Source organism: Manis javanica, chromosome 17, assembly GCF_040802235.1.
Source record: "Manis javanica isolate MJ-LG chromosome 17, MJ_LKY, whole genome shotgun sequence".
Taxonomy (NCBI): domain Eukaryota; kingdom Metazoa; phylum Chordata; class Mammalia; order Pholidota; family Manidae; genus Manis; species Manis javanica.
In genome coordinates, this window is record NC_133172.1 from 5,055,263 (window position 1) to 5,068,787 (window position 13,525).

Below are 13,525 nucleotides of genomic sequence, written 5' to 3' on the forward strand. Positions count from 1 at the left end.
CAGGTGGTGGCTCCGCTTCCTGGTTACCTGCTCCTGGGCACCTTCCTTCGTCTCGCCGAGTCCCAGTCTCAGCATTTGGTAAATGGAACTAATCACGGAGATCGGGAGAGTGTCAGCCAGGATGAGACCTGGGTCAGAAGGCCCAGAGCCTGTGTGCCAGCAGGAGGCAGAGAACCATGGCGGCATGATTTCCTCTTTCTGTCTCAGGCATTAATGGGAAATGAAGGCATTGTGGTTGAGGCTACCAGGTGGCAGTGGCTGCGGAACTGGCAGGGGGCCTCTAGGCCTCTGCTCCACACTTCCTCTATCTGGAGTCCACAGGGCACCCCCTCGATGACACACTAGACTGCACTCTGCCAGTCTGCTCCCTAAACTTTTCTGGGCTTCCTGCTGCACCAGGCTCCTCAAAATAGCCTGGAGTGGGAGGGTCTTTTCACACACACACACACACACCCTGCTTGAGACAGAGGAAGCTGGGGCCTGGGGATTCTGTGGATGGCCAGCCAGGTCTGTCTGTGCATGTCCACATGACTCTGGGCTCCCCTCGTCTGTGGGTGGAGGGGCCCATGGGCCATGGGACCCAGGAGCCTCTGGCTCCAGGGCATGGGCTCCTCCCAGCCCCCACCTGCTTGACTCCCCTGACCAGAGAGGAAGGTCCCCCCATTGCCCTCTGAGTCAGTCATGAAGACCCTCAGCTGCTGTGGGGGTTCAGGAACAGCTGACTCTCACCTCAAGTCCAGGGTTGCCAGCAAGATGTCCTCCCTTCATCTGAAGGGCCACCCTGTGAGGAATGACCTGAGATACCCCCACTTCACAGACGAGAGGGGAGGCTCAGGGGGGCACAAGGGCTTCTCGGCTCCTCCCTGGGGGGCCCAGGCCAACGTCAGGCTCCCTGTCCTCACGTCCATCTTCTGACTCAGACTCCTGTGTTCTGGAGCAGACCGAGGACTCACGGTGGACAGGGCACCACGGGGACTCGGGAAACGCAGTGGGGGACGCATAGAGCTAAAGCCACTTTGGCAAGAGCAGCCTGGGTCTCAAAAATTTTCTTGTCGGAGCTCGGAGGTAACGGACAGTAGAGTCCAGGGCCCAGATCTCTCTTCTTTCAGAACCACAGTTCCCAGATGCCCCTCCTCTCGGCCCCCAGGCCCCCAGCACCCCCTTCCTCAGCCCCAGGCCCCCAGCCCCCTCCCCCCGTGATCTCAGCGGGCTCTGCCGCCTCCTTGCCACGTCACTCTGGCCAGGAAACTGCTCTTCTCAGGCCCTGATTTCTCCTGGAAAATGAGACCCCTCCGGCCTTGCTCCTTGGTGGGGCACAGAGCTGCCTGCGGAAAGCAGACGCCTCCCTCTCGCTGTCCCCAGCGTTTCCTGTCTGTTCCCTCCAAGGAGACGAGCAGCAGCCGTGGAGGAAGCATCTTCAGCTTGGTGAGGGGAGGTGGGGGGCAGGGTGGTGGTCAGACAGGGCCCCAGAGACCCCACGGCTTCCACAGGCAGAAGGTGGCTGGGCAGTCATCTCCCCCCAGGATTTCCGCAGAATCCTGGAGGCCTAGGTGTTTCCCAGAAGTCGGGGGCGAGCGGGGGCGCTGGGCCCATCCAGGGTCCCCTGAGAGCCCCGGGCCAGGCCCTCCGAGTTCCTGGAAGTCCAGAGGCTGTCGCGTCCAGATTTGGGTCCTTGCTGATCCCGGGGCGTCTGCCTAGGGCTGCACCGCCCGGGGAGCTCCTCACCCGTGGCTCTCAGGATTGGCCACCCTGACGCGGGGCCCCGAGCCCCTGGGTAGGGGTCCCCAGCGCAGGGCTCTCTCCCTTCTGCTTCCCTCCCCTCCCTCCCCGTCTTCTCTCCTTTTCCTTCTCTTCTCTGTCCTCTTTCCACCTGCCGCTCTGACTCTTCACCGCAATCTTGCTCATTCAGGGGACACGCCTACTGAGCACCTCTTAGGTACCAGGTGCCAGTCCAGACCCTGCGAAACAGTCAAGAACAAGGGAGGCAAAGACTGCTGCCAGGGCCGAGCTTGCATTCTAACAAGGGAGACACACAGTGTTCAAAAAAGATCATAAACGGGCAGTTACACCCTGTGCAGGAACTTATCAACACTGTGGAGAATAGAACAGGTAGAGGAGGTACAGGGAGGGTATCAGGATTCCCCGGGCAGGGCCGCGCAGGGCAGGTTTCCGTACTGAGCGGCGTGGTCAGGTAAGCCAGCCCCTTGCCTCCCCGCCCTCCTCTCCCCCCCACTCCTCCCTCTGCCCCCCACCTACCCCCTCCTCCCTTCCCCTCTCCACTGCCTCTCTGTATCTAGATTCTCAAAAGTCTCTCAGTACACCCTGCAGAGAAATCACCCACCTGGACTGAAGCATTTAATACAACACAGGTTTCTTTAAGTCCCTTCCTAGTTGCCCAGGAGGCAGGTAACCACGCAGAGGAGTATCTGCCCGAAATGAGGCGGACGTGGTCAGAAGGAGCTCAGGGGAAAGGCCCAGGGGGTCCGCTCCGTGGCCCCCTTCTCCTCCGAGACTCCCTGCTCCCCTGGCTTCCTCGTGGACCTCTGCACAAGCCCACTCTGCCCTCGAGTGTCCTCCAACCCCACAGCTTCCACCTGCAACCAAGCTCGGACCCAGAGCCCCCTCGCCCACAGAAGACCCTGGTATGACCTGCCACCGGGACTCCCTGGCCAAATGTGCCCCGCCAGAGTGTCCCTCCAGGTGCCCAGAGCTGCTCCTGTGCTTCCCCTACTTCCAGCCCTCCCGCGCTTCCTCAGTGCCTGGGGACAAAGTCCTAGCCTCACACCCCTGCATGTGGTGGACCCTGCCGTGCACCCCACCCCACCCCTGTGCTTCGCCATTTATGCCCCCATAATGTCCACCTGCCTCTACTTTCCTGACTGGCCAGGGCATTTCTTGCCCTGCGTGCCCTTCTGCTCCACCTTCCCTCCCACTGCCCCGTAGCCCTGTCCCTGCCCTTACCCTGGCTAACTCCTCGTCAGGACCCATCTCCTCTAGGATATCACTTCCCCCAGGAAGCCCTCCCTGACTCTCCAGCTGGGTTGGGGTATCCTTGCACTGGTCTGTGGTCTTCTGTTTACACAGCTGTCTCCTCCACCAGATTGGCATCTCCTCAAGGGCAGGGCCCAGTCTGAGTCATCTCTGGGTGCCTGGCATCACCAGGCCAGGAGCCCCGCCCATCAGCAGTGTGGGCAATGTCCTTACAGGGAACAAATGTTTTCTCCCTTTTCTCCATTTGTGCCTTATTATCTCCCCACTCAATGTTCCTTCTGTTGTGGTGTTCTGCAAACCACAGCGTGAGGTTTTCTGGTGATGATGGAGAGCTTGAGAGGGCCACTGTGGACCCAAGGCAGGGACCAGAGATCGGCCCCCACTGAGTTGGGGGCTCTGGGACAGATGGCTGTAGGGAGGGGAGCAGGACGGAGACATGCCGCCACAGTGCCTGCCTCCTGTGGGGGTGCTGGCAGTCATCTGTGTCTTGTAGCTCTTGTCTTGGCTGCTTCCAGCCTTGGTCATCAATCCCCGCAGGGAATTCTGGGACACTAGACGTCTGGATCTGAGGGAGGAGGGTCTGGGGGCCTGGACTCCTCAGTCTGAGGGAGGAGGGGGCTGGAGACCTGGCCTCCTAGGTCTGGAGGAAGAAACCATTGGGGCTTAAAGTCCTGGTCGCTCCTCCCTCATCCACACTCTGGTTTTAGAAACATCTGGTTTTATACAGCTGCTCCACCCGGGCAGGGCGGGGTGGGGGCTGGGCAGCCAAATGCCCCGCTCTGAATGGAGCCTGGGCTGCTCCCCACCCCGGGCCGGGGTAGAGGAATCACCCTCCTCTCTGGCTCTGGGCTCCGCGCCCACCGCAGGACCCATCATCCTGACACAGCCAGACACCAGGCGGGGGCCCAGGCTCCTGGCAGCAGCGTCGGAGACGCAGCCCGCCCGGGTGGGGTGGGCGGTGCCCCTCGCTGGGCCCTGAGCTGGCCCTCTTCTCCCTGACAGCGAGGCCGTGACCCGGGCCGGCCCCCACACCCTGCCTCCCCGGGGAAACCCGGGGAAACCCGGGGAGTGAGGACTTTGCATCCTCCAGGCTGGGCAAGATGGAACAGCAGGGAGAGGCGAAGACTTCGGGACAGAAAAACAGAGAGAAGCGGGGAATCAGAGAGACGCAGGGACACACACACAGACAGCTCCCCCCGGACAGAGACACAGAGATGCTGGGGAAGCAGAGGAGGGGGAGAGAGCCGGCCCCTGAGGGGGGCAGGAACAGACAGATCAAAAACTGGGAGACAGAAAAATAAAAGATAAGCACACAGATAGCCAGAGAGAAGGAGACAGACATATGCAAAAAAGGCAGCGAAACGCAAGGAGAGTAAGAGAGAAAGACGAAGGGTGTGCAACTCGGGGAGAAACTCAGAGAGAGACAGTGTAAGAGGGAGACACAAGCTCAGAGGAGTGATGCACACAGAAAAGACAGAGCTGGGGAAGCATGGAGAAAGGACAGGAGCACCCAGGGAGAACCCGACAACAGATGGACAGGGGACCAGCCAGGGAGACGGGGACAAAATGTCAGGGACTCAGAGGAAGACAGAGGGAAGGAGGGGGATGTAGGGTCAGGACGCAGGGGGACACAGGGAGCGGCAGCCGCAGGGAGATGGACCTTATCAGTTCACGGTAGGAGGAGCACACAGAGAATTAGATACACAGAAACGCATGGAAACCATGACATTTACTGAGTCTCCTGACCCTCAGGGCCCGACGCCCCAGACGCGTCTCTTTGGGCTCTGAGAGGGGCCACCCCCACCGTTACGACTCTCTGAGTTCACCCCTAGCCCCCGGGGAGACAGATTCCCGCGCCCCAGCCCCTGGCACACGCGCACACGGACATGCACGCGCAGCCCCGCCGGCGAGGCGCTGCACCGACCGGCGACCCCTCGGCTGCAGCTCCAGACCGCAGGCTTCGCGAGCCAGGGCGGTCAGCCCCGCACGGGCCCGCGGGCGCAGAGCCTTCCTGGGGACCGGCTGCGGGAGAGAGGAGGCGGGCCGCGGCCCGGCAGCGGGTCGGGGCCGGGGGGTAGGGGGGGCGAGAGGCGCACAGCCCGGCGTGCGGCCGGGAGAGCCGCGGGGATGGAGACGGACGCCGAGACCGGGAGAGCCGAGGAGTCCGGGGCTGGGGAGCGATGGGGGCGACGTAGGGGGACCGGGGCGGGGCCGGGCGGAGAGGCGCGGCGGGGGGCGCTGGCGGGAAGGGGTGCGGCCGCCGGCCCGGCCGTGACCTCAGAGCCCCTGACGGGGCTCGGTCTGACGTCAGCCTCGCCTCCGCCCCCGCCCGCGCTGGGCTTCAAATGACCCCCAGCTCCTGCCGCGGGGAGACGGCGGCGGAGGAGAGCGCGGGGCGACGCGGCCATGAGACAGGTGTGTGCCGAGCGCGCGGCGGCCGCGTGGGGGGCCGTGACCCCGGGAGGCTGCGGGGTGGGCGCCCCCGGTGCGCAGGGGGCCATCGCGCCTAGACCTGCGCGAGATGGACGTGTCCACGCTTATTTTGCTGTAAATACGGGTCTGTCTGTGCGCCGGGGAGCTGGGGAGAGGGGAAGAGCTGTGCTTGCCCGACACGTGGGTCCGCATTTCTACTTTTATGTGTCCCATAAATATTAAGTTGAGCTAAGTGAAATCGCCGGTATCTGGTTAGTTTCGAACTGTAAAAATGGCAATTTTATATGGTCCCATCTCAACCGCTACTATTTCTTCGGACACTGTCCCGTTGCTTCAGACTCTCAGGCGTCTCTTCGCGGTGTATTCCTTCCTGCTGGAGGGCTGTGTCCCCATGTTCACCTATTTGGCTGTTGGGTCTCTGGATCACCAAGTTCTAAGAGCAGGTGTCTGGAGTCATCTAGAACATGAGTGCCTCCTATGTGGGCACAGCCTGTGTGTCTCTCTCCGTGTAAATGTGGGGGTGCGGGTGTCCACAGCCCATACACATGTGCTCTTCAGTGTTGTTGGGATTAGAATTCTCCAGATGTCCACTTATATGGGTGATCCCCAGCATGAACGGGACCACCCCTGTTTATATATCAACTCAGGCAGGGCCAGGTTCAGGGCAAAGGGATGGAGGAGGGCTCCAGAGGAAATGGTAGCAGTGGTTACTAGCACCAGCTACAAGCTCTACCTTAGCTCTGTCCTAAAGAAACATGATGTGAGCCATGTACATAACTTAAAATTTTCTAGTAGCCACATTAAAACAAGTAAAAAGAAAAGCGAAGTCAGCCATAGGTATGTAAACAGATGAGCACGGTTGTGGGCCAAAAAAACTTGATTTAATCATGTTGAAATTTGAATTTCTTATATGTGTTACAAAATATTATTCTTTTTATCTTTTCAACCATTAAAAAATAAAAACTAGCCTTAGCATGAGGGGCTGGAGTGAAAAAGGCAGTAGGCATTTGGCCTGAGGGCTGTAGTGTGCCCACCCCTGCTATATATCAACAATATTATTTCAGTAGGTAATGAATATAAATACATTAATGAGATAGTTTACTTCCCTTTTTTTGTTTTGCACTTCCAAATCCGGATGTGTAACACATCTCATGCAGGTGCTATGTTTTCATTGGAGATATCTGATCTGTATTTAGATTTCATAAAATTCACAGTTGAAAAAGTGTCACAGACCCACTCGTTCCAAACACACTTACAAGCTTTCCAATAACTGAATCAAATATCAGTTTCTAAGTTTAAGTCTTTAAATAAAATGCAACTAAAAATTCAGTTCCTCAGTTGTACCGGCTGCATTTCAGGTGCTCAGTAGCCACATATGGCAGGTGGCTCCTGTGTTGGACAGCGTAGATGCCTGTCTTGATGACTCACTTAACTTGTAACAGCCCATGAGGGGGAGCTGGTGACACAAGAGGCAGTTCACCACAGAGTACGAGGGAGCCTGACTGCCTCAGTGACCTTGGACGAGAAAATATACCTCTCTGCACCTTGGTGTCCTCTTCCGTAACAGGACCTGCCTCACATGGAGCAGTGCTTGGCATATGCAAAGGGCTAAATGCCCACTTAACAGATGAGAAAACGGAGGCACGCCTCCCCTCTGAGTCTGAGCTAGTCCAACATGTCCTGGGCACCTGGCCCTGGCAGGGAGCTGCATGGTGGAGAACAGGCCATGCCTTTGAGAAGTCAGAGTTAAGACCCCTCCACCTGTGGGCTTCATTACCTACAACAAGCCACTCCTCCTTGCTGACTGGTCCTTGGTTTTGCTATCTGTAAGGTGACAGTCCCCACTGTCCCACAGGGGTTCCCTGAGGAGTAATGCCAGCCTAGACGGTTGCCGTTCAGGGACTTGATTCTTAGGTTTCAAATCCCTGCTTCTCTGCTTTCCAGGTGTGACTTTGGGCAGGTTTCTGCGCCTCTGTGTCACTTAGTTGCCTCATCTGTAAAATGGGGATGATAATAGTGGTACCTACCTCCTGGGGCTGTTGTGAGGACTAAAAAAAAGTTACTTCCTATGAAGGGTTTATAGTGAGGCCTGGTACATATCACACTGCAGTATTTTTTTAGATGTATATTATTATTACAATTATTGCCTCAACACTAAGAAACCTTTGATTGTAAGATGCATTGTTATTTTATGTGCCATTAAGAAGGGGAGAACCCCTGTTCATTAATCTGTGACACCCCATTGAGTGTCATCCTCCTGGATTTAAGAGCTGTTATTGATGTGGGGGGAAGGTATTCGTATCAATATAATCAGGCACTAAGCCTTGATAATTGTTTTCCATAATTATTTTCATTAATGAAAATAACTTTGTGGTACGCAGGGGATTTTCTTTACAAAAAGGAATGCACTCATTTGCTTGGGGAAGGTCTCCCCTCCCCAGAGGAGGATTTCCGGCTCTTCCTCCCCTTACCCTCGTCTCTCTGCGCCCAGCAGGACGTGCCCAAGCCCACCCCGGCGGCGCGCCACTGCTCCGGCCTGGCCCGGCGAGTGCTGACCATCGCCTTCGCGCTGCTCATCCTGGGCCTCATGACCTGGGCCTACGCCGCCGGCGTGCCGCTGGCCTCCGATAGCTATGGCCTCCTGGCCTTCGGTCTCTACGGGGCCTTCCTCTCCGCGCACCTGGTGGCGCAGAGCCTCTTCGCATACCTGGAGCACCGGCGCGTGGAGGCGGCAGCGCGGCGGGCGGCGTCGCGGGGGGCCCCGGACGCGGCCAGGGCGCGCAGCGTGGCGCTGACCATCTCCGCGTACCAGGAGGACCCAGCGTACCTGCGCCAGTGCCTGGTGTCCGCCCGCGCCCTGCAGTACCCGCGCGCGCGGCTGCGCGTCCTCATGGTGGTGGACGGCAACCGCGCCGAAGACCTCTACATGGTGGACATGTTCCGCGAGGTCTTCGCCGACGAGGACCCTGCCACCTACGTGTGGGACGGCAACTACCACCAGCCCTGGGAACCGGCGGCGGCAGGTGCAGCGGACGCGGGCGCCTACCGGGAGGTGGAGGCTGAGGATCCCGGGAGGCTGGCGGTGGAGGCGCTGGTGAGGACGCGCAGGTGCGTGTGCGTAGCGCAGCGCTGGGGAGGCAAGCGCGAGGTCATGTACACTGCCTTCAAGGCGCTCGGAGACTTGGTGGACTACGTGCAGGTGAGTGGACAGCACCCTCCCGCCCCCGTGAGCCTGACACCCCAAGTCGTCCTTGGGGTCCTTCGTGCACTGCCGAGATTGTAATGAACCTCTTCTTTCCTCCCTTTATTCATTCATCCATTCAGTGGAGAGATTCTCTCCTTCACCCGTCCATCCATCCGCCCACCAAAATGGAGATCATGCATTCATTTTGTTCATTCACTCATCCATTCGGTGTAGAGATTCATTCAGTCATACACTGTAATAGTTTTCTAGTGCTGCATGACAAATTACCACAAATTTGGCAAATTGAAACACCACATTTATTATCTCATTCTTGCCATGAGTCTGGGTGAAGCTTAACTGGATCCTTCTCTTCAGGGTATCATCAGGCTATAATCATGTCAGCTGGAGTTGGGTCTTATTTAAGGCTCAGGGGCCTCTTCCAAGCTCATGTGTTGGCAGAATTCATTTTCTTGCAGTACAGAACTTGGGATAGCTTGCCTCTTCCAGGCCAGCAAGAGCTCAAGTCTTTGACTTCTAAACCGGCTTATAAGGGGTTCACCTGCTTAGGTCAGGCCCACCCAAGGAAATCACAACAGATTAGGGATCTTAAGTACATTGCAAAACTCACCATTTCTATTTGAGGTAAAATCATGTCATTATATCCCATTATTTTTGCCATAATTTGTCAGTTAGAAGCAAGTCACAGGTGTCACCCACACACCAGCAGAGGGTATTATACAAGGGCATGGGTCATGGGTCTTGGCTTGGGAGGGGGGGTCATCTTAAAATGTGATTAGGCATTGAAAATGACTAAAGAATTCAGAGGAATGTTCAGATTGTCTTCAGAGTGTCCAGGGGCTCCCCACCGCTTGGTGCCGTCCTCTCAAGCACCGGCACTGCGCAGGGCTCCGGCCTCATCCTGGCCCCTTTCACCCCACAGGTCTGTGACTCAGACACAAGGCTGGACCCCATGGCGCTTCTGGAGCTGGCACGGGTGCTGGACGAGGACCCCCGGGTAGGAGCTGTTGGTGGGGACGTGCGGATCCTTAACCCTCTGGACTCCTGGGTCAGCTTCCTAAGCAGCCTGCGGTACTGGGTGGCCTTCAATGTGGAGCGGGCTTGTCAGAGCTACTTTCACTGTGTGTCCTGCATCAGTGGTCCTCTGGGTGAGCAGCGACAGGGCTCGGAGGGCCACAGATGGGGTGGGGAGGGACAGGGCAGCCAGAAAGGGTGAGGATTTGATTGAGACTAGGGACAAAGATGGGGCTGGGGCAGGAATTAGGGGGAGGGGTAATATTGGAAGTTGGAGGTGTTGGGAATGGGATTGGAGAACTGGTGTGGATGGGGAACAGGGGCTGGAGAAGGGGATGGGATGAGGTCAGAGTCAAGGTCAGGGGTGCGGTTGCAGATGGGGCTGGGGCTGGGGCTGGAAATGGACATGGGGCTGAGGACGTGGTTGAGGTTGTTTGCTGTCAGAGTGTGTGTGTGTGGGGGGGGGTTGGGGACAGGATTGGAGTAAGTCTGGGATGGATCTGGGGTTGAGGATGGATTTGGTGGTGAGAGCAGGATTGGGCTGCTGTTGCTGGAGATGGGGCTGAGCCTGGGATTGAGCTGCCTGAGGGTGGGGCTGGAGGCTGGAGATGAGACTGGGGAAGGTGTTGGTGACGGCAGAGGACTGATGCTCCTGTACTCGCTGCCCCCACCAGGCCTGTACAGGAACAATCTCCTGCAGCAGTTCCTTGAGGCCTGGTACAACCAGAAGTTCCTGGGCACCCACTGCACCTTTGGGGATGACCGGCACCTCACCAACCGCATGCTGAGCATGGGCTACGCCACCAAGTGAGCTGAGGGGACCGGGTGTGGCTGCACAGGGGTGGGGCAATGAGTATCCCAGTGAGCGTGTGTGTGTGTGTGTGTTGGGAATTCTCCAAACCCCAAGTAACTGGCAGGACAACGGGCCCTACGTGAGACGTTAGGGGAGAATGGAGACACCCTGAAGGGCAGGGACAGCATTTACATGGAATCGCCTAATCCAGTGGACTCCACCGACTGAGTCAAAGTGAGGTGGCAAATTCCACCTAAAAGATACAGCGTGCGATGGGGAGATGGCTCTGCCACGGAGAGCACAGGTGACTCCAAGGGAGGTGGAAGGGAAAGAGACGGCTGGAGTGGAATCCGACTAGTGAGCGACTGTGAAGAGGAAGCGTGAGACAGGAGAGGGCACCTGCGTTCTAGCAAGTGCTACACGCAGAAGGCGTGCAGTGCGGTGAGATTTGGGCTTCACTGGGTGAAGTTCAGGAGGAAGTAATTTCGACAAAGCCAGACCCTGTGAAAGGGCCAGAGAGAACTTGAGGCGCACCAAGGGAACCCATGCATCCCTCACTCGGCAGATGCTCATTAGGTGCTTCCAGCTCTGGGGATGCACCAGTCAACAGGAGAGACACAAATTCATGCTTGCATTGGTTGGGGAGATAGACAATAAGCAAGATAAATAAGTAGAATTTATTGTATGTTAGATAATAATCCACGCTTTGGAGATAAAGCCAATAAGGGGACAGGAAGTTCCAGAGTAGGCAGAAAAATGCTAAATAGGGTGTGGAGGAAAGGTAGGGATGGAGGCTGAGATGGAGCAGCTGGAGCAACAGCAAGGGGGGTGGTCAGGAGAGGAGGATGGGGAGTCAGTGGGGTACCCTCAGAAGGTCTGTGGGCCAGGTGAGAGCTTTGAACTAAGATGAGGGCGCCATGGAGGGGCTGGGGGAAGGGGTGACCTGTTGGAACGGACCCTGGTGGCAGCTGTAGAGAGCAGCCTGCAGGAGGCAAGGGTAGAAGCAAGGAGGCCCTGCAGGGTGGCAAGTGACACAGAGGAAGGCGACTGGACACGGTCAGGTAATACTCGTGGGGACAGGATAGCTTGAGCCCTCCTAACAAACGGCAGCAGGTGACCACCTGCTGACTGCCCATGGGAGGGATCCTGGCCTTGTGTGGGCTTGGCTGGAACCGGGTAGGGATTGATTAGTGATGTCTGCCACCGCCACCGGAAGGAGGCGGATGGTTCCCTTGAGCTCTAACACTCGGGCTACCCCAGGTGGGAACCCAGCCAGGCTTGCTCCTCACCATGACACCCGCCCATAATAGCAAGCTCAAGAGTATTAGTAATAGGTTAGTGATAGTTTAGTAATCGTGTCAGTAACCATAATGATGTTAGTAATGGCAACAGTGATATTAGTCATATTAAAGGTAGCAGCGGCAACTTGCATTTATTGAGCAAGTACAATGTCCGCGCCCTAAGCACTTAGCATTTAATGGGCGTCCAGTCCTCACGGTAGCCCTGCTAGGTAGCAACGGCTCTCGTCCCATTTCACATATGCCGCACCGAGGCCCAGATGTTAGGCAAGCTCCCCCAGTGGCCACCAGCCGTGGGCATTTCTGGCCCGGGATTCCTGCCAGACCTGGGCCCAGGGAGAGCCGAGCCGACGCCCTGTCTCCTCCCCGGTCCAGGTACACCTCCCGGTCCCGCTGCTACTCGGAGACGCCCTCGTCCTTCCTGCGCTGGCTCAGCCAGCAGACTCGCTGGTCCAAGTCGTACTTCCGCGAGTGGCTGTACAACGCGCTGTGGTGGCACCGGCACCACGCGTGGATGACCTACGAGGCGGTGGTCTCGGGCCTCTTCCCGTTCTTCGTGGCGGCCACGGTGCTGCGGCTGTTCTACGCGGGGCGCCCGTGGGCGCTGCTATGGGTGCTGCTGTGCGTGCAGGGCGTGGCGCTGGCCAAGGCGGCCTTCGCGGCCTGGCTGCGCGGCTGCCTGCGCATGGTGCTGCTCTCGCTCTACGCGCCCCTCTACATGTGCGGCCTGCTGCCCGCCAAGTTCCTGGCGCTGGCCACCATGAACCAGAGCGGCTGGGGCACGTCGGGCCGGCGGAAGTTGGCCGCCAACTACGTCCCGGTGCTGCCGCTGGCGCTCTGGGCGCTGCTGCTGCTCGGGGGCCTGGTCCGCAGCGTGGTGCACGAGGCCCGGGCCGACTGGAGCGGCCCTTCCCGGGCCGCCGAGGCCTGCCACCTGGCCGCGGGGGCCGGCGCCTACGTGGGGTACTGGGCCGTCATGCTGACGCTCTACTGGGTGGGCGTGCGGAGGCTCTGCCGGCGGCGGGCAGGGGGCTACCGCGTGCAGGTGTGAGTCAGGCACGCGGAGTGCCCGCCCAGGGGAGCTCAGGGGAGGCACGAGGAGACCTGCCGGGACTGGGAGCCACGAACTTGCTGCGTGATTCCCTGGGCCTCAGTTTCCCGCCTCCGAGAGGTGAGGGGGTTGACCCAAGATTCTTCAGCCTGGACTGCTTTGGGGCCGGGACTTCGGGGTCTCTGGGGAGGGGTATTTATTGATCAGGGTGTAGATTTTTAGGGGCAAGGGGACAACGGTGCCCACATGCTGCCTTGGGTCCCATTTTTCTCCCTGTTCTTATTTAATCTCCATTTGTACTGTGTGATTAGGATGTAATAAACAATTTTATTTATTTTCTTTTGAGCTTCCCCCTTTTTTGAGAATGGAGGGGGCTGTGTGGTTGAGAATTGGGGATTTGGGGCTCAGTCTTGGGTGCCAGCTGTTTGAGCCCAGACAGGGCGGCCTCCTTCCTCAGAGGCTCGGTTCCCTCTTGGGAAAATAAGGCCGTGACTCCCACGGGTCAGGGTTGTTGCAAGGGTGAGCTTGCTCAACCTCACCGATCCTTCGGGAGTGCCTGCTACCCGCCCACCCCGTCAGGCGCTGTGTTCCTTCCACTCCTGCACTAAGAAAGCTGACTCACCCTTCTCTTCCCAAACCCCAGCACCTCACCTTTCGCTTGCTTCCTATCTCACTGGGAGAACAGGTGACAAGAACTTTCAGAGTCCCCGCCTCCACATCTCCCCACTCCTGCCATCTGTGTA

At 58.1% G+C, this 13,525-nt stretch overlaps 1 protein-coding gene and 1 long non-coding RNA gene across 4 annotated transcripts in view; both read left to right on the forward strand.

The window, feature by feature from the left end:
- Positions 1-13,092, forward strand: part of HAS1 (hyaluronan synthase 1) — a 40,805-nt gene extending 27,713 nt beyond the window's left edge. The window contains exons 1-5 of one of the 3 annotated variants that reach the window (XM_073225858.1): positions 5,240-5,406; positions 7,919-8,518; positions 9,549-9,774; positions 10,315-10,447; positions 12,107-13,092. In XM_073225858.1, the coding sequence (XP_073081959.1) occupies positions 5,398-5,406; positions 7,919-8,518; positions 9,549-9,774; positions 10,315-10,447; positions 12,107-12,782 (1,644 nt within the window). In that variant the 5' untranslated portion in view covers positions 5,240-5,397 and the 3' untranslated portion in view covers positions 12,783-13,092. Of the gene's footprint in view, positions 1-5,239; positions 5,407-7,918; positions 8,624-9,548; positions 9,775-10,314; positions 10,448-12,106 lie in introns of those variants that run through there. The other 2 variants (XM_037025738.2, XM_037025739.2) reach the window with 2 other exon arrangements.
- On the forward strand, positions 1,221-3,724 carry LOC140847024 (uncharacterized). The gene is made up of 3 exons (XR_012126616.1): positions 1,221-1,425; positions 2,381-2,642; positions 3,101-3,724. It is a non-coding gene; the product is annotated as an uncharacterized lncRNA (long non-coding RNA).
- Positions 13,093-13,525: the final 433 nt, after the last annotated feature.